Source organism: Rosa rugosa, chromosome 5 (assembly GCF_958449725.1).
Source record: "Rosa rugosa chromosome 5, drRosRugo1.1, whole genome shotgun sequence".
Taxonomy (NCBI): Eukaryota; Viridiplantae; Streptophyta; class Magnoliopsida; order Rosales; family Rosaceae; genus Rosa; species Rosa rugosa.
Window position 1 is genome coordinate 51,640,343 of NC_084824.1, and position 20,980 is coordinate 51,661,322.

Below are 20,980 nucleotides of genomic sequence, written 5' to 3' on the forward strand. Positions count from 1 at the left end.
AATTGAAGTTGATCAATCCAGCAGTCTTACGATGGAGTACGTGTTCATGATTTGATGTGATTCTTGTTTGTATTGTTTTTATGGCTCAGCCTTTAGAGGATGTCCTAATCCAGCATTCAATCTGATCAACGACTGAATATAGGGTGGAAAGGATCAGTAAGAATGATTGGTTTGGAAAAGTATTATAGGCCGGTAAGGGAAGAGGATAAGATAGTATATAGGTTCCCAACGAAATGATCTCACGACCTTTTTGAGGCTCTCTCTTGCATATATTGAGTGGCGAAAGTTCGCTATGATTTAGGGAGAGAGCTCTGATAATGGTCCTCATCTAATTATAAGAAGGGGCTAAGTTTAATCTAGTTTACATAAGAGGCTTAAACATCCTTTCAAAAAAAAAAGAGAGGCAATTAAAGTTATGTTAACTAGAAATCCTTTAAAAAAAATGTGTGATATGAAAATTATATGCAGTATAAATAGGAGGTTATATGATCAAACAACTTGAAATGATTGTTTTTAAGTAAAACTAAATAACGTTTTGTACAAGTTTGAACTAGGACCATTAATTCCACTACAACTAGAAATCCATCTGAAATAAAATAGGTTGCTCTTGCATGATTAAAATATACATTAATTATTGGTTAACCGATCAAGACACGATTCATAAAAACTGTGAGTTTATGATCAACTTGTCATGTTAGGTAATCCGCAATAATCTTCTTTTTATAATTTGACCTTTTTATGATCAACTTGTCATATGTAAACAATGATGATTCTTTCGAACACATTTACATAGCTAGAATGCGCAGGCATGACTAGTTAAGTTTACTAAATCGGTTAGGCTGGTCAGGTTGAATGACTCGTTTAATAGACTAGTTGAATTTGAGGTTAATTAGGTCGCGTTTATGTCTGAATTTTTTTTTTTTTGGCGGAATTTTATGTCTGAATTTGAATCTCGATTTATATTCTGACCTACAAATACTATTTAATACTTACAATAATGGGTTTGTGAGTCCACCAACATTATAACTCTTAAAAGCTCATTAAAGCAAGCATCTACCCATTGGGTCTACCTCCCTAAAATCTGATACCTGTAACATCCCAATCAATTCTCTGATGTGATACTCCTCAGAGCTCTACATTATATGGATGAGGAAGGGGTCAATAGCAACTCCCAAATGATATACTCAACTTCTGCGATGAATAGTTCTTTGTGTAACCAAAAGAAAATGCATCGAGATGTTTTGCAAGTAAAATGTGAGGAAGAAAGTAGAACACGTTGGCCACATTTGGCCAAGAAAAAAAAAACCGTAGCCTTGGATTTGGTTTGGAAAAACAAAGTAATTACTTAGGTCGTCTAATTTCAATCCACTTTACCCAAACTGACCATCAGTAAAAGTAAAAGTGTAAAACTATGCTGTAATCTAAACTTGTAACTGGCTTAGATGCGAAGTGTGGCAAATTCATGGCGAGATGTATAAAAGTTAAACTGGGCCTGATGGGATAGGCAAATACATATATATAATTATATATGCACCAGAGAAGAGGTTATCATTATCTAATCAGTCATATATAATATACAAAAGCTTCACTAAAAATTTATGGAACTTAAACCTATTTCTGTAATAAGTACACTACAGATGCAAGGCCAGTTAAGGGAGGCAAGACTCCCAATGCTTTGAAGTCTTCCTTCGGTGAAATTCGCCATGTACTGTGACTTGTTCAAAATCAAGTGAAGATTTCTCTCTGAAACATGCACCAAATCCTGGAAAACAAAGAGAGTTGAGAAACATAGTGAGGTATAAAGGAGTCCCTTTAGTCCAAGCAAAAGATATAGAAACAAGAAATGCAGATCCAGGATTTATGTCCTAGACTGATTTACAATTGGCCAAGTGGACAATCCATTTGGTTCAAATGTAAACAGCGCTACAAACCAGTTATTCAAGGGCCATGGAAAGTAGTGGATGACCAAGACTTTCACATTTGGACGACCAAAATAATATATGAAATCAACTTCAGATTACTGAAAGTGTTGCACAGGAATTCGACTTTTGGTCAAGGAGTGGAAGGTGAACCAATAATTGGAAAATGATTCCAGGAGGACAAATTTTTATGACTCAAAAATCTATATAATAAAATCAAACAGTCAAACAAGTAACTCCCATGAATCCTAGGTTTATAGAGATGAAGTTGACATGATTTAAAGCAAGACAGTCAAACATGCAAGTCCCATGATTCCTAGTTCTCTATAGATGAGGTTGATAAAATTTAAAGCAAGACATGTAGAAGGCTAAAGGAGAAAATCCACAAATTAGTTGTTTGGACTTTGGATAAGCTAGACGCAATTCTTATATGTACTGAATGCTTTGGTTTCCAGTCAACTTTAGATTGCATGGATAGATATAGATTGCATGGATAGATAATGGAGATATCAGTGTATCCATTGTATAGGCAGGCACACAAGAAGAATATTAAGAGTTCTAAAGGCCTTCTTATCAGAAATCATGAGTTCTACTGACTTGCTGCTTATATCTACTCAGTACTCGTATCTATAATCTATCTCACTGCTTATATCAACTGAAATTCTCATGAATCTCCACCAGTACCAAATCAGAAACCTTAAGTAGAACAGATAAATCCATTATTCGGATGTGTATCTGATTCACTGCTCATATCTACTGAATGCTTTCAATTCTTTCCATCCAACATTAGATTTCACAGACAGAGAAGGGAGTAAATATTCCGTTAACTTCATTTGCATCGACACTATAGAACAATGTTCAAAGTTCTATAGGCTTTCCTAGTGAAAATGCGATAGAGAAGCCGGTTATTTCTTTCATAACAAAATGAACAGACAAGCACAAGCCATTGACTATAGACTACCAAAATCATAAACTGTTTCTTCTATTTTATATACAGATCAGTCCTTTTATCAGTAATAGACGAAGGCAAAAACCGACTTCAAACATATAAATCAACACACAATCAACCTACCCTACAAAGGAAAGGCTGCATAAAGTAAAGTCTAATTGCTATCGGTAATATGTAATAAGCAATGAACTTGAAAGAATTGCAAACTTTATCAAGCTCCCTCAACATGATTGATTATCACAACTACTAACTGTCAAGCAAACTTAACCCTCCACCATCGTTTTCAACCATCTTACATGGCCACTAATGACAAGAAGACAAGAGGAAAACGTCCTTAGATAAGTTGAATTAGGAGGACCACACATGCTAGTAGAAAGGACTTTCTACATTAAGGATAAAGGATTCATGCCTAACATACATCACTAGGCTTCTCAAAGTGGTAAAACACTACTTGCCAACAACTGTAGGAGGAAAGCTTGGTTGGATTACCCCAGCTCCAATTTATTCTACTTAATGGGGAGTCTGGCTCTTAATTGTAGAAAAGACATTAACCACAATGGTCTGTGAATAATATCATTCAAGAATAAGATCAATCAACTAAAACAAAGAGCATCACTACAACCACCCAAGAACCACAAATGGCCAAAATAGAAGAGGACAGATTGTGGACATTTACAATTGCAAACAGCACTAATCACAAACTGAATAGAAAAAAGAATCAAAAGAGGGAAAGAAAAATAACTACCAATGAAGTTCAATATATGCTAAGTTTGCTAACGACAGACATTTATGGGTCCAACATTCTATCAACGTCTCATTCACATGTCTGAAGACAAAGTGAAGTTCAGGAACACTGGGCCAGTTCACCCTCTCACCCGGCAGCTAGTGGCAGACAGGAAGAGATTTGGTGGGGTAAAGTTTGGTGAGATGGAGCGCGACTGCCTTTAGCCTGTGGAGCATCAGCAAACTTACATGAACGCCTTTTCACTCTTAGTGACTCTTCCCAAATGCATGCTTGCCAGAAATGCAGCTAATGTGATAGATGGAACAGTTGATGGCCGTAGAATCAGGGGTCCCTACTGCCGGGTCTGTGAGTCTATTGATGACATTGTCAGGTTGAATGTTCCATATGGGGCCAAGTTATTGTGCCAGGAACTTTCAGCATGGGCATAAGCCTCAAGTTTGAGACCAGGCTCTGCTGAGTAAGCACTAGAACTCTGTTTCGGGAGCACTATAGAACATTGTTTTGTAAATGACTATGAATATCTCTCAGTTACTGCCCAGTAGGTTTTCAAGGATTCTTGTTCCAGTGGTTGATCGAAATTTCTAATTCTTTTAACGAATGAATTTATGGCAAAATGCAACTAAGATGATACTCCATATTCATCTATTTGTAATGTAATACATAATAAGTACCAAGGAAACACCTAGTAAGAGCTTACCAAGATACACATACAAAAAGGAAGGGGAAAAGAGATATCAGTTAGCAGAAATTGGAGAATATCAATAACAACTCCTCAAATTGATGAAATACCAAAACAAAACTATCCCTAATGTCCCACATATTATCCAACTGAACCAAAAATAAACAGGAAGAACCTTTGGACTGATATGAAAGATATCAGAAGTCATCCAACACCAAATCCCTTTAGAAAGAAACCATTTTGACAATGCAAACAGTAGCATCAGTGGTTTGAACACAATACCACGGAAACAATTTATAACTAAATATAAGTAATAAGAAAGAAAAGAAAATGATCAAAAACACAAAATACCAAGGAGTTTGAACATAAATTCTACATGGGCATAAGATAAAGCAATTCAAGTATTCAACTAAAGAAAAGGGTTAAATACTGCTTACTCCCTATACTTATAGGGTTTCATCGTTTCAATCCTGACATTTGAATTTCACCTAAAAAGTCCCTGAACTCCAAATTTCCTCCTAATTGGTTCCTACCGTCAAAAACTCCGTTATCTTCCCCTAAAAAGTCTATTATACCCTCATTTACTTTAAAAATATATATATTTCTCTTCCTCTCTTTTTTTATTTTTTTTTCTTTTTACCTCTTTTTCTTCCGGCTCTTTCGCTTCCTTCTGTTCATCTCCTCATCAAGATGGTTCCAATCCACAGACCTTCAAGAGATGAAATGAAAAAAAGAAATAAAACAGAGAAAAATAAATTTAAAAAAAAAAAAGTAAGTGAGGGCATAATAGACATTTTCAGCAACTTTAACAGAAAATTTTGATAGCAGGGACCAATTGGGAGGAAATTGAGAGTTCAGGGACTTTTTAGGTGAAATTCGAAGGTCAGGGACTGAAACGATGAAACCCTATAAGTATAGGGAGTAAACAGTATTTAATCCTAAAGAAAATGACCTCATTAACTCTTATACATATAATAGTGAAAATGACACACCATATCCAGAAATCCAAAACATGAACTCCTAAGAAGAGTAAAGAAAAAAGAAGAATAGACATCAATGATACAAACAATTAGTTCTAAATATAAAAACTTAATAATCTAACTTGAAATCATCAACATAACTAAGAAAGCCAATTTCATAACATCCAACAAACGGGAAGTTTTGAGTTCCAAGTAACAGACAATAGCTGTCAGATTCAGGGTGATCATTCGCGTCACATAAGTATATCCAACTTCATATTCAATTCCAAGATTTATAATCAAAGATCAACTACATGTAGCAAAAATAAGTAATGACATATACATAAATTGGCCAGGAAAGTAATTGATATGAAAACAGAGAAAGTAAGCTGCAATTACCTACCACATAACACAAGGCACTCCTTCTACTAACTTTGACCCTTCTCCTTCTTGTGCTGTGCTATATACTCCTGGACTAGCTTAGCCTTCTCTCTCATTCCAGAACAAATCTTGTCAATCTCATCATTAACCACTTTCGGCAAAGAAACTTCCACATAATCAAACCAATCGTCCAAAGTCATCTTCTCCAAATCTGGCTCTTGCCAAACTCTTCTCAAACCTTCTTTAACACCAGTCAGTCCCCTTTTTATCAACATCCTTAGCACCACTAACACCAAAACAGCTCCAACTACCACTTCCAACCTTATCGCCACTCTCTCCAACATTACAGTCAATGGCTGCCTCTTCATGGCCCAAATTGGACCCTTTTGCCTTCTCATTATCATTGCCACTCTCTCCCACATCAAAACCAAGGCTGATTGTGGGGAGGCCGGTGTGGAAAGGATCTGGTCGGCTAAGGGGTAGTGAATCTGGTGGTAGGTAGTGTGCGAGCGATTGCATGTGATGCTCCTGCTAGCGGCGCATCTTTTGATGGCGACGAAGCGTCTGAAGGTAGCGACATTGCTACTGGCGGCTGTCGAAGGTGGTGATGGCGGTCAATCACGTCTGGGTGCCCAATTTTTGGGTGTCCAAATCAGAACGCTAGAGCTTTCGGCTCGGATTCCTTTCGAGTTTCGACCTATGGTAGAGCCCGCATGGGCTTGCTTTGCCCAGGATTTGGGACCCAAGAGGTGTTATGCTAGATAATTTGTTCAATTTGACAGTGTTCACTATTCTGGGCGTGCTGTTCTTAATTTTGGGTCGATTGATCATTTTTACATTCTATGAAGAATCACAGCGTGATCACACTGTGAGTACCACAATTGCGTGTCTTGGCGAGTAGTGTGTTGCAAGCTGTGACGAGTCTAGAGGTGGTTGGTCTGCCATTTTCTTACATGCCCAAATTGCAGATTCTGATGGTTTGGTCTCCAAAACTGAAGGTCGTAGCAATGATCTCATTGTTGGTAATTATCTTGAGGAGGCTAGGAGTTTACTTTCAGTTTTTGTTAGTTTCTCTATAAGTGATTCAGAGCAGTATTTAATTGTACATAAAAAACTTGCTGGTGTAGTACACCTTCTAATTTGTTCTAGCTTAGCTCAAGCTTCAGGCCGTTTGTGGCTTGTATTTGGTCCCCTGATTTTTTTTGGAATGTCATTCTAAACGATTGTAATCGTTAAGAGTTTCTATGAGTACTTTTAAAAAAAAAACCCTCGATGAGCGAATAAAATGTGGCGACAAAAGTTAGACTAGTATAACTTTGATAAGTACACATGTATATTGAAACCAATACATTGTCACCCAAAAAGTTGAAGAAAGAAGTTAAGTAACATATATTATTGACTTGGAAAAAATAGTGGGCAGGTTAAACAAACTTGTTACATGAAAATAATTGAACCCAAAACGCAGAAAATGATTGAAGCTGTAGCAGACAATAAGGTGACTGATGGTGGGATGCGACCATTGTCTTTCCTTATTAGCATTCCTTCTATAATAGGGTAATTGACGACCACCACATAAAATGGTATGAAGACTTGTATGAACAACTTCTCCAACTCCCCTAGAAAGATCACTCTGGCAATGGCCACACAAAGGGAGGCCAAGTTCAAGATTACCAGTGAAGCCAATGGAACAAGAAAAAGTGCTGAGGTTTGGAAATCAAATACCCCCTTGTTATAACGCTTGAGTTGCTCAACGTCATCAACTTTATTTGTTGGGAAGAAACTTGCTTCCCTCAAACCAAATTTCTTCATAAAAGCATCAAGACTACCATATAAGTGAGATGTAACTGCTTTCATCATCCATATTCTTTGCTCGTATATCCAATGTTGTAATGACGCTTCCGTTGTGAGGATCTCGTATAAATGTCTCAAAAAAGACGAGAGGAATACAAAAGAGAATATCCAAAAATACAAATTTGAGACCTGCGAAAACATTAGGAAAATGACCAACACGTTAGAATGTCCTTTTAAGGATATTTAGCCACTCTACTCCTTGAGCAATACTGCTCGAACCCATTCAAAATTTTAATAGTTTCTATAAGTCCTCAATATTTTAAATTTATAATGCGTCTATTTTTAAAAGGTCCTCTAAATAAAAGAACACAAGTATTTACCTCAGGGTACAGGGAAATGCCGTTGATTAGGCAAAGCTGAGGTATAGTTGCATGGCACCAGAGTGAGAAGAACCGGCAAATAGGGAAAATTGCTAGCCATCCATAGCACATACTTTCAAGGAAAGACATTTTATTAAGACCATATATAAGAGGGCAGTACTTGGAGATGGCAACATCAACCAACCCAGAACTCCATCTTGTCCCTTGGACCAAAAAGTCATTCAAATTAGTGGTGCCACTGCCCAAGAACTGAGGCCTGGGTGGATTGCAATACACTGAATTCCAACCCTTGCAATGCAAGCTAGCGAACCCTGTGAAATAATCTTCCACTACAGACGCGTATAAGAAACCAACCTGTCATAGATTAGAGAAACAGGTCTGTTAATTACACTTCTTTGATAAAATGTTTTCTCAGCTTTCATCAGTTGTTGAACTTACCTCTTCACCCCATTTGGTGCCATCTTCATAGGTACAGGAGGCTAGCTGTTGGGTCTCAGCTAGCTGTGCCATTTTCATATTAGGATTGTAGTTTCCAAGTAGGGATTTTATGAACTCACTTGATGGACCAACAGATTGTCTAAGTTCCATAAGATCCTTATGATCTACACAAAATGTTGTCAAGCAAAGCAAAGTGAGTAATATAGAACACAGAACCAACATGCACTCAAGTTAAAAAGATAATCACTTGTACGATATCGGAAAAACTTCACATTGCAATATTGCATAAGTTGGCACCCTTCATATAACGGAAAGTAACAACACAGTTTGGTTATTGACCAAGTAAACAACGGTGCGATTAATATTTATTGAGTGGCTTGCGGTTGTTGAACAAGGATAAAGACTGATTTGTACACAATCCATTAATATACATACCCTCCTTTAGGGATTTTCCATACAAGGATAACCTCTTGATGTAATAGCCAGTACCGGACACGCATGGCCCTTGTAGTCCATCAAAACCTTGCCATTGCACCTAAACGTTCAACACCAACTTTCTTGTCAAAGAAGAAACATACAAATACAAATACTACATGCATATGTCTGATGAATAGTTTTGTTTTTGTATCCATACCATAAACGTCTCTCTCAACTGACTGTCGTAGATGTCATTCTTACTGATGTTGTGGAATTTCTGAGGGAATTGCACAAGTGCTAGCGTAGGTGAGAGCTTGGGATCAAGGTGGAAACACATTGCTTGCCGAGCTGAACTTGGATCATTGCAATACATGTCACAATCAAGCCCTAATATGAAGGGAGAATTACTGATCACACCAGATACCCGAAGCTGCAAATTGTGTTTTGCGTTCATATCAAGCCAGGATTTAACATAAATACATATATGTTATACATAAGAGGAAAATGGGAGATGTGCATACAAGAACATTGAGAGCTCCAGCCTTGAAATGATGGGCATGAGAAGGTCTTTTCTCGCGAGAGACATAAACAAGGAGAGGCATGTTTTTTGCCTCATTTTCTTCAAATGCATGATTACTAGAACTTTCTTGTATCACCTGCATGCAACACTTCCATTTTATTTTATTTTTTGAAAAGCGGGTAGGAGTTTTCGCTAAATAATATTATTATTACTTAAAAATGGAGAGTACAATGAGGGGGACACCTCCTTTTTATATCATATCATGGATTTCTGTTTGGAATATGGGTACTTTTTTTTTTTGTTTTGATATGTTATGTGGGCAGTTCAATTATACTTTTTCAACTAGCACAATGCATATGAGTAGATGACATGTTAGTTATAAAAGTCTCTGGTAAAAGAGTGAAGGAAATTTTAACCGCTGGAATGGTAGGTATATGTAAGTATCAAATTTAAGTACAATATGGGGAAAATATTGGAATAATAATTATTGACAAATTAATGATGATTAATGTTAAATTATTAATGGCAGAATGTTTATATATTATTGCTTCTCTATTACAATACCTCAATCACTGCAGAATGATCTCGACGCTTACTGCTCCCAGTGTCACCATGCCTTGCGTATTCTCTCACTTTTTCCTTAAACAACTCATATTTTTCCTGCAACCGAAATAAGCAACTCTATCAGCTCTAAAATTCACTAAATTGCATGTCTGTCACAAAATTAATTCGGGTCATGTTTATAACCTGAACAATTTGTCTCTCTTGTATGAAATCAGTACCCCCCAAATCACCATCTTCATTCTCATCCTCTACTGCTGAGAAATAGGCTTTCGGAGACCTGCACTTGATCTTATACATCTTACAAAATGGAATCCACCGCTTTGCAAACTTCCAAGCCTCTCGCATGCCATTCAGAGTCACATCAGCACCGCCATCATCTGACAAATACACGTGAAGCTTCTCGGGTGGATAATCGAGTGCCATGGCTGATATTACAGTGTTCATCACCTCCACTGGTGGCTCCTTATCCGGATCAGCGGTGCAAATGAACACGTCGACTGCAGGAAGTTTGTCATCTTCCGGCAATCTCTCCGGAAACACAGTTCGAGAGACGGGCCTCCACCGATATGCCTGGCTTAGAAGCCATTCGAAGGAAGAGACGAGCTCGGCCGCAAAGACAATAAGAGATGGTAAGATGGGTGTTTTGGTGTCATGGAAGAAGAAAGAGGCTCTATAGTAAAGCAAGAATGATAAAGCGACGGCGTATATGACTGTATACGTTCGATTAATGAAGATTGTGAGCTTGTTGACATGGCAGAGATGCATGGGGGCATTAGAACTCTGATCCATAGCTTCTCTAACTATCTTTTGTGATTTGAGCTTGGTGGCTATCTCTCTTCTCCACTCCTTATAAAGGAGCTTCATGCTAGCCTCCAAAGAGCTAGAAAGTCAAGGAAATCTGGAGTAAATTATGTCGTATATGTTTTCACTATGGGAATATAAAGGGATATTTGTCTTTGAATTCGACAAAGCAGGCCGCGAATCGACTTGATTCCATTCACCGTATAATCCCAACACATTAACATCAATCACTTTCTTTAATAAATCACGTTTGTTTTATTAAAGATAACTTCCACTTAGGTTAATTAAGGTGAAAAGTTAAAAACATGCATGTTTTCAAAATGTAAATATCTACAGATGTCATATTGCCTCCGGATTTACATTGATACACACGTGTTAAAGTTGTTAAACTTTAATTAGTCAAGATCATGTGCCATAGTAATACTCGATATAGTATTACAAGTAATCAGTTTCTAATTATATAGTTAATATGTTAATAAGGAGAGCAGCCTCTGTCATTATGTTAATATTCAATGTCTTGCGTTTCAAAATTGGTCACTGGCAGTCCCCAACCTTGATACTTTAATTTACTTGGGATGGTCGATTACGTCTCATACTCTCATATGATCTTCAACCTTTCTGACATTAATTTACTTGGTACAGTACTAAAATTCTCAAGATCGACTTTATTAATTGGCAGTTTCAACGAATACAATTCGTGTCAGATGCCCAAACCTAAAGGCTAGCTTTGATAGTCAATTACCTTGCGAAACAAGTTAAAATTGTTGAAGCTAGTTTCCAAGAACATTCCGACGATGTCCATACAAAATGATTGGATTCAAATTGAAGTTGATCAATTCAGCAGTCTTACGATGGAGTACGAGTGCACGATTTGAGGATATTCTTGTTTGTATTGTTTTATGGTTCAGCCTTTTATTCTTGTTTGTATTGTTTTATGGTTCAGCCTTTAGAGGATGTCCTACTCCAGCATTCAATCTCATCAACGACTGAATGTAGGGTGGAAACGATCAGTAAGAATGATTGAAGCTTAATTTCTTGCATATATTGAGTGGCGAAAATTCGCTATGAGTTGTTATTTGATACTCCAAAATCCACAAGGTGTTACATTCAATTAAGTTTCATTGCTTACACTACTAAAACCAACCCTTAGAAGTATCTTCTCCTGCATGAATAGAGAGACGAGTAATGTCCCATGTAAAGATTGAGGGCTGAAGCTAGGTGTCAATAGCAACTGCCAAATGATATACTCAACTCCTGCGATGAATAGTTCTTTGCGCAACCAAAAGAAAATGCATCTAGATGTTTGCAATTAATATGTGAGGAAGAAAGTAAAACACAATGGCCACATTTGGCCAAAAAAAAAAAACCGTAGTCTTGGATTTGGTTTGGAAAAACAAAGTAATTACATAGATCGTCTGATTTTAATCCACTTAACCCAAACTGATCATCAGTAAAACTATGCTGTAATCTAAACTTGTAACTGGCCTAGATGCGAAGTGTAGGCAAATTCATGGCGAGATGTATAAATGTTAAACCGCGCCAGATGCGACAGGCAAATACATATATATGCACTAGAGAAGAGGTTATCATTATCTAATCAGTCATAATATACAAAAGCTTTACTAAAAATATCTGCAACTTAAACCTATTTCTGTAAGAAGTAACACTACAGATGCAAAGCCAGTTAAGAGAGGCAAGATTCCCAATGCTTTGAAGTGTTCCTTTGGTGAAATTCGCCATGTACTGTGACTTGTTCAAAATCAAGTGATTATTTCCTTCTGAGACAAGCACCAAATCCTGGAAAACAAAGAGAGTTGAGAAAAATAGTAAGGTATAAAGGAGTCCCTTTAGTACAAGCAAAAGATATCGAAACAAGAAATGCAGATCCAGGATTTATGTCCTAGAGTGATTTACACTTGGCCAAGTGGACAATCCATTTGGTTCAAATGTAATCACCGCTACAAACTAGTTATTCAAGGGCCATGGAAAGTAGTGGATGACCAAGATTTTCAAATTTGGACAAACCAAAATAATATATGAAATCAACTTCAGAACTGTTGCACAAGAATTCGACTTTTGGTCAAGGAGTGGAAAAGTGAACCAATAATTGGAAAATGATTCCAGGAAACCTAGGTTTATAGAGATGTAGTTGACATGATTTAAAAATCCAATCAAACATGCAAGTTCCATGAATCCTAGTTCTCTATAGATGAAGTTGATAAAATTTAAAGCAAGACATGTAGAAGGCTAAAGGAGAAAATCCACAAATTGGTTGTTTGGCTAAGCTAGACGCAATTCTTATATGTACTGAATGCTTTGGTCTCCAATCAACTTTAGATTGCATGGATAGAGATGGAGGAGATATCAGTGTCTCCATTGTATAGGCACACAAGAAGAATGTTAGAGTTCTAAAGGCCTTCTTATCAGAAATCATGAGTTCTACTGCCTTCTTATCAGAAATCATGAGTTCTACTGACTGCTGCTTATATCTACTCAGCACTTATATTAATCTCACTGCTTATATCAACTGAAATTCTCCTGAATCTCCACCAGTACCAAATCCGAAACCTTAAGTAGAACAGATAAATCCACTATTGGATGTGTATCTGATTCACTGCTTATATCTACTGAATGCTTTCAATTCTTTCCATTCAACATTAGATTGCACAGACAAAGAAGGGAGGGAATATTCCGTTGACTTATTTGCATAGACACGATAGAACAATGTTCAAAGTTCTATAGGCTTTCCTAGTGAAAATGCAATAGAGAAGCTGGTTATTTCTTTCATAACACAATGAACAGAAGCACAAGCCATTGACTATAGACTACCGAAATCATAAACTGTTTCTTCTATTCTATATATAGATCAGTCCTTTTATCAGTAATAGACGAAGGCAAAAACCAACTTCAAACATATAAATCAACACACAATCAACCTGCCCTACAGAGGAAAGGCTGCATAAAGTAAAGTCTAATTGCTATCAGTAATAAGTAATAGGCAATGAACTTGAAAGAATTGCAAACTTAATCAAGCTCCCTCAACATGATTGATTATCAACTACTAACTGTTAAGCAAACTTAACCCTCCACCATCGTTTTCAACCATCTTACATGGCCACTAATGACAAGAAGATAAGAGGAAAACATCCTTAGATAAGTTGAATTAGGAGGACCACACATGCTAGTAAAAAGGACTTTCAATATTAAGGATAAAGGCTTCGTGCCTAACATACATCACTAACAGGGGAATCGATTACAGGCCCAGTCTAGGCTTCTCAAAGTGATAAAACACTGCTCGCCAACCACTGTAGGAGGAATGCTTGGTTGCATTTCCCCAGCTCCAATTTATTCTACTTAATGGTGAGTCTGGCTCTTAATTGTAGAAAAGACATTAACCACAATGGTTTGTGAATAATATCATTCAAGAATAAGATCAATCAAGTAAAACAAAGAGCATCACTACAACCACCCAAGAACCACAACTGACCAAAATAGAAGAGGAGAGATTGTGGACATTTACAATTGCAAACAGCACTAATCACAAACCAAATAGAAAAAAAAATAATAAAAAAAACAAAAAAAAACACAACTACCAATGAAGTTCAATATATGCTAACGACATGGAATGAATTTATGGTAAAATGCAACTAAGATGATACTCCATATTCATCTATTTGTAATGTAATACATAATAAGTACCAAGGAAACACCTAGTAAGAGCTTACCAAGATACACATACAAAAAGGAAAGAAAACTATGACAAAAAGAAAGGGGGAAAGAGATATCACTTAGCAGAAATTGAAATTTATCAATAACAACTCCTCAAGTTGATAAATAAAAAAATAAAAAATATCCCTAACCTCCCACAGATTATCCAACCAAACCAAAAATAAACAGGAAGACGACAACCTTTGGACTGATATGAAAGATATAGAGAAGTCATCCAACACCAAATCACTTTGGAAAGAAACCATTTTGACAATGCAAACAGTAGCATCATGGTTTGAACACAATACCATGGAAACCATTTATAACTAAACATAAGTAATAAGAAACAAAAGAAATGATCAAAAAGACAAAATACCAAGGAGTTTGAACATAAATTCTACACGAGCATAAGATAAATCAATTCAACTAAAGAAAATGACCTCATTAACTCTTATACATATAATAGTGAAAGTGTATATCCAGAAATCCAAAACATGAACTCCTAAGAAGAGTAAAGAAAAAGGAGGAAGAGACATAAATGATACAAACAAGTTCTAAATAGGAAAACTTTATCTTCTAAGTTGAAATAATCAACATAACTAAGAAAGCCAATTTCATAACATCCAACAAAATGGAAGCATATCAAGAAATTTTGAGTTCCAAGTAACAGACAATAGCCGTTAGATTCAGGGTGATGATTCGCATCAGATAAGTATATCCAACTTCATATTCAATTCCAAGATTTATAATCAAAGACCAACTACATGTAGCAAAAATAAGTAATGACATATACATAAATTGGCCAGGAAAGTAATTGATATGAAAACAGAGAAAGTAAGCTGCAATTACCTACCACATAACACAAGGCACTCCTTCTACTAACTTTGACCCTTCTCCTTCTTGTGTTGTGCCATATACTCCTGGACTAGCTTAGCCTTCTCTCTCATTCCAGAACAAATCTTGTCAATCTCATCATTAACCGCTTTTGGCAAAGAAACTTCCACATAATCAAACCAATCATCCAAAGTCATCTTCTCCAAATCTGGCTCCTGCCAAACCTTTCCCAAACCTTCTTTAACACCAGAACCAGTCCCCTTGTTATCCACATCCTTAGTACCACTAACACCGAAACAGCTTCTACTACCACTTTCAACCTTATTGCCACTCTCTCCAACATTACAGTCAGTGGCTGCCTCTTCATGGCCCAAATTGGACCCTTTTGCCTTCTCATTATCATTGCCACTCTCTCCCACATCAAAATCGGCTGCTGCCTCTTCATCCCCAAAATTCAACCCTTTAGCAGCATCATCATCCACTCCATTCTCCTTGAGATCAACTGGACCTATTCCCCCCAAATCCTTCTGCTCCGGAACATCCCCTTTATCATCGTTATCGCCATTAACACCAACTGGACCAATTTCTCCCAAATCTTTCTCCGCCGCAACATTACCTTCCTCACACACCCGCGGCACTTCTTGCACATTCTTCCTCTTCCTACCCCCACCACGCCTCTTAGGTTCAATCTTCACTTGTTCACACTCTACACTGCAATTCTCCGAATCCGGAACCACAGCTCCCACATCCTTACACCTTTGAGTTGCTCTCGAACTCACTTCCGGCACAGCAACCTCCTCCACCAAATCCTCACTCTTCAAAACCCTTGCTTTCCTCGGCCGGCCCCGGCCCCTCTTTGGCTTCTCCACTCTTTCTCCAATTCAGAATTCTCTTCCTTCCTCTCCGGGCCCGATTCTCAGCAACCGGTGCTGCTGCACCAATTTCCTCATCATTCTCAATCTCCACCTCCAATTTCACTTCGACCTCATTCTCCTTCTTAACCCTCCCTCTCCGGCCCCGACTCTTCGCAACCGTCCCCACCTTCCCCGCCACGCCACGCCTCGGATTCCTTCTCAACCTGCTCCCTTCGTGGCCTTCGATCTTGACGGAGATCGACGTGTACTCCCCGATCTTGATCTCGTCGCCGTCGCTCAGCTCCAACGGCGTGTCCGGCTTGAGCTTGGTGCCGTTTACGATGGTTCCGTTGGAGGAGTCGAGGTCTCGGATCATCCATTGACCCGATTCGGAGTCGATGATGAGGTGGTTGGTGGATATAGGATATGGTGTACTTGAATTTTGAATAAAAATGAAGGCCTAGTGAGCTACCACTCCAGGCCGGGAGTAATTTAGGTATGGCCCCTCCTCAAAGGATATTTTTCACAAGCTGAGGTTCGAACCAGATACCTCCTATTACTAGGAGAAGCTCTGTAACATCCGGCCCACTTGCAGCCTAGCATGTTTCCACTAGACCAATCTCATTAGGTGGTGTATTTGAATTTTTGCTTGACGATGAGAGATAGTTTTAGAGTTTGAACATTGTAGGTGGATCATATGTGCCATACTCTCACGGCACAGCCGCTAAACTCATACTTTTCCATCTCTAGCCTCAGTATCCTCATGAAAACTCCTCAAATTTGGTTCTACAAAAATCCTTATACATCTAATGACAAGGTGGAACAAGTAAATATTAACTTATACATTTTCATTCCTTAAGTTTTCAAATGCAAACCTGGTTGGCAACCCTGTAGTCAGTGATTCAACATATCTGCAATTCAGCAATGGAACAAATAAATTACAACCAGGGAAGAAGCCAATAACATGTTCACCAACCAGGGAGTTGAGTAATGCATGTGACGCATAAAAACAAGCGAGACAGAAAATACATATAAAGCAAAATCTACAATTATTCCATGCTCACCCATATTCAGTGGCGGAACCAGGATTTGATCTTGGGGGGGGGGGGTCCATACATAAAGTGTCGGTCACATAACGGAATTACTATAACGCAAGTTGGAAGTCAAAAAAAAAAAAAAGAAGCAATAGTATAACAATGATCTAAAAATCTTATTCAATAGAATTCGTAAGCGGTAAGCCAACAATCAAGAAAAAATAAAACACAATTCCTACGAAAAAAAATCCAACCCAAAGGATGAATAGAATATAGTTAACCATATATCAAAACATAACTCGACGTTCTTGCATGTCTCGAAAGTCATCTATTATTGAGTCGATGGTAAATTTTTCTGCAATTTCTTTCTCAATGTACATCAGTAACGAGTCTGTAAGGAAGTCATTCTCCATTCGGTTACGAAGCCTTGTTTTGACTATACGCATAGCAGAAAATGATCGCTCTGTAGTTGCTGTAGACACTGGAAGAGTAAGCACAAGCACAATCACTCTATAAACAAGTGGATACCTTGTTGATCTTTTAGTTCTTACTAACCACTGAGATAAATCAGAAATAGTTGAAATACTTTTGAACTCTTGATCTTTAACCACATCATACTCAAAAAATTCAAGTTGTTTCTTGAGTTGCAGCTTCTCATGATCTGCAAAGTCATGTGGATAGAATTTTTCTACCAACTGACATATGGCATCAATCTTGAAACACTTGCTTATTTCAGTAGGATCTAAAGCTGAACTAAGAGTAAGTAGCTCTACAGCATGCTCATTAAACCGGTTATTTAATTCTTGCAATTGAGAATCTATGGCAGCATAAAATATATCTACCTGGTAATAATGTTGAACTGTCCAATCATCTTGTTGGTGACGAGCTCGACCTCCTCTTCCAACATAACGAGCATTCATATCTGGGATATCTATGTTACGTGCCTCACAAAAAGAATTTACCTTGGCAAATAAAGTATCCCATCCATCATCTCTCAACTTTTGAATAAATGCTTTAGTAGAGGACACAAGACTCATGGCATTCAAAATGTCTTGAGATTGACTTTGCAAAGCTAGACAAAGTTCATTAGTATTCTCCATAATTTCTTCCATGAGATGTAAGATGAAGACAAATTGATATGATGTCATTGACTCATAAGCTGAATCTGCATCTCCTGCTTGAGGACTCTTCCCTTCCTCAATTATGTTCAAAAGAACCTGACAAGTTGGGCTAAATCTTTGTCTCAAACTAGAAATAGATCTGAAGTACGAACTCCAACGAGTATCTCCAGCACGCTGCAAGGTTCCAATTTGGTTAAGTCCTCTTCCGGTCTCGAGTTCATCAATTGAAGTCAAATATGCAATCTCTTCTGCTTGAGCACTTTGAAATTCATCATTACGCTTGCATGAAGCACCAAGAATATTGACAATAAAAGTCAATTTAGTAAAAAACTTTTGGATAGGAATAACTTCTCTCGATGCTGCTACTAAAGCCAATTGCAATCTATGTGCTAAACAATGAACATAGTAAGCATACGGACAATCCTTCGTAATCAAAGCTTGTAGCCCATTCCACTCACCCCGCATATTACTTGCACCATCGTATCTTTGGCCTCGAATATTTTGGATATCTAAATTGTGATTTGATAAGACTGAATATATTGCCTTTTGCAATGTCGATGCCTTGGTGTCTGAGACATGAACAAGTCCAAGAAAACGCTCCCGAATAAAACCATATTTGTCAACAAATCTCAATACTATAGCCATTTGCTCTTTCTTTGACTCATCACGAGCTTCATCAACAATTATGCAAAATTTTGAATCATCAATTTCTTCCCGAATGGCCTTTTTTACTCTTACTGAAAATGCTTGTAACATTTGTTTTTGAATCTTTGGCGACGTGTAAGAAGCATTTCTTGGAGCATTCTGTAATATAACTTCAGCAACTTTTTCATTATATGAAGCCAACAATTCTAAGAGTTTCACAAAATTACCAGGATTGATTGAATCAACGCTTTCATCATGATCTCTAAAAGCACAACCTTGAAATGCAAGCCATCGAACTGCTTCAATTGAAGTTTTGACTCGTAGACGGTTGTCTGCAATTTGTTTTGAAGTATAATTTTCAACAGCATTCTGTATATGTTGGGGTTGCTTCATCAGAAATAATATGGGCCATATTGGCCTTCTCTTGATCTCTTCCATAATAACAATGTTGAGTAACAGTTTCTCTAATAGAACAAATTCACACAGGCCTTCAAGGCCGTCATATTTTTCAATGGGAGAGAGAGAAGGGGAACCTGCACCAACCCAATTCAATCACTAAAACTTTAATTAAGAAGACATATACTACAAAAAAAAAATTCATTTAGCCACGGATTTGTGCCGTCGCGGAAAATCTGTTTGCAGTCGCAAAAGACCAATGGCGACGGCTAGGCGACGGCAATTACGCCGTTTTCGTTGGTGGCGTCGCCACTGCTCATGGCTACAGCAAAATGCCATCACAACCGTATTTAGCGACGGCAACGAGCGTAGCAATGATTTGGTAGCTTATTTGGCGACGGCATGTAGCGACTGAAAACGCCGTCGCAAGTAACCTATTTGCTACGGCAGATGCCGTCACTTGCAATAAACTATGTTTTTTTTGTTTTTTTTAATGAAATTTTCCCTCCAAATTTTATTAGAAATAACCGGGAAATTGATTTTCCCTCCATAATTGCGACTGCGTCATTGCAGTCGCCACCCCAAGTATTTTCCATATGAAGCTTTAGCGACAACCAATAACCGTCACAACCAATTGGCCACCCAATTTTTTCTGCCATTTTACACACAATCAAAAGATATAGTAAAACAATATAAAGCACCAAAATAATCCTTTCATTCATAGCTATCTCACAATTGATAAGTGCCAAAGTTATATTTCATTACCAAGTACAAATTGAAATTAACCAAACGAACCAGTCTTTCATAATTATAAGAATCTACCATACTAGATAACTGAAACTCTGGAAGAAACATTCCCAAACTTAATATTGTTCAAAAGCAGACTTGACCACAATACTATTTATCATTAACTAGAGGGCTTGGTGAGTACTGGAGCGTGCTCAATTTCTTGATCACTAGTTGAATCTGGATGAACTCCTTCTCCTATGGACTCCCTTCTAATTTCATGGCCACTGGTTGCATCTTGAACCTATCACATAATGATACAATATGTATATTAGATTAACATCTAATTAATCCAATGTGCACAGGTATATGCAAATTCATAAAACACATGCACAATAAGGGAGCCTCATTACTTTGGAGAAGACATTGAGTAATAAAAAAAAAAATAAGAATTATAGAATTCAGGTCATAGATTTTATATCAGAACTCTAACATACCAATTAAAACAAAATGCAATAGAGAAAGATCAAGGGCATAACTTTCCACTACATTTACAACCAAATATTGTCATTGACAACAATATAACGAAAAGAGGAGCCTTACCTGGAATCAAAACACAGTAGATAGAGCTTATGGTAAGAGGAAGACAAATGCCACAAATCGAACACAACGAGATTATAATGCAAAGAACTTGTAACCAAAAACAACAAAAAATAATTTAGGCAAAGTCATATGTATGGAAAAACCAAATTGGTTAAGTCTCTTCATCAAAATCAAAAACACCAAGATATGATGAAGAGTCATAACTAAGGTTTTTCTTTTAACATGGTGGAATAATGTACAGACAAGAAAAAAGATATGTTTTCGAACTTGGAATATACATAAGTAGACAATCTTTAGATTGAGCACTTAATTAACTAGCTAGTTTGACAATCTGACAGGTAAGATATCTAACATAAGAGAATACATAAGTACAATTGAGAAATATAAAAGGCATCGTACATACAGCAGTTGTACTATAAGCAAGATAAACGCAGTTCAAATATAGTGACGTGAACTGACCTGAATGACAAAGAAGACGAAAGCTCAACTGGGGCATATATTCTACCTTGATCAGGA

General features: G+C 37.4%; 3 protein-coding genes across 3 annotated transcripts; all 3 read right to left on the bottom strand.

Moving 5' to 3' along the window:
• Positions 1-6,997: 6,997 nt before the first annotated feature.
• On the bottom strand, positions 6,998-10,644 carry LOC133708534 (cellulose synthase-like protein G2). The gene is made up of 8 exons (XM_062134001.1): positions 9,926-10,644; positions 9,743-9,838; positions 9,180-9,314; positions 8,876-9,088; positions 8,677-8,776; positions 8,242-8,405; positions 7,804-8,157; positions 6,998-7,612 (listed from the first exon to the last, which is right to left on the bottom strand). Exons 1-8 carry the CDS (start codon positions 10,604-10,606, stop codon positions 7,067-7,069), a joined length of 2,289 nt encoding a protein of 762 aa, XP_061989985.1. The 5' UTR covers positions 10,607-10,644; the 3' UTR covers positions 6,998-7,066.
• Positions 10,645-15,129: 4,485 nt separating this feature from the next.
• Positions 15,130-16,315, bottom strand: LOC133711860 (FHA domain-containing protein At4g14490-like). The gene is made up of 2 exons (XM_062137943.1): positions 15,900-16,315; positions 15,130-15,796 (listed from the first exon to the last, which is right to left on the bottom strand). Exons 1-2 carry the CDS (start codon positions 16,313-16,315, stop codon positions 15,130-15,132), a joined length of 1,083 nt encoding a protein of 360 aa, XP_061993927.1.
• Positions 16,316-17,260: 945 nt separating this feature from the next.
• Positions 17,261-19,177, bottom strand: LOC133711861 (uncharacterized). The gene has a single exon (XM_062137944.1). It carries the CDS (start codon positions 19,175-19,177, stop codon positions 17,261-17,263), a length of 1,917 nt encoding a protein of 638 aa, XP_061993928.1.
• Between the last annotated feature and the right edge of the window lie 1,803 nt (positions 19,178-20,980).

Excerpts from the sequence above, each read along its gene's own strand:
- LOC133711860 (XM_062137943.1), bottom strand. The coding sequence starts at position 16,315 with ATGATCCGAGACCTCGACTCCTCCAACGGAACCATCGTAAACGGCACC. Across the intron at positions 15,797-15,899 it reads GAAAGCAAGGGTTTTGAAGA|TGTAGAGTGTGAACAAGTGA; the intron begins GTGAGGATTTGG and ends GGAGAATTGCAG.
- LOC133711861 (XM_062137944.1), bottom strand. The coding sequence starts at position 19,177 with ATGGAAGAGATCAAGAGAAGGCCAATATGGCCCATATTATTTCTGATG.
- LOC133708534 (XM_062134001.1), bottom strand. The coding sequence starts at position 10,606 with ATGAAGCTCCTTTATAAGGAGTGGAGAAGAGAGATAGCCACCAAGCTC. Across the intron at positions 8,406-8,676 it reads TGGAAAATCCCTAAAGGAGG|ATCATAAGGATCTTATGGAA; the intron begins GTATGTATATTA and ends CATTTTGTGTAG. Across the intron at positions 7,613-7,803 it reads GCATTTCCCTGTACCCTGAG|GTCTCAAATTTGTATTTTTG; the intron begins GTAAATACTTGT and ends ATGTTTTCGCAG.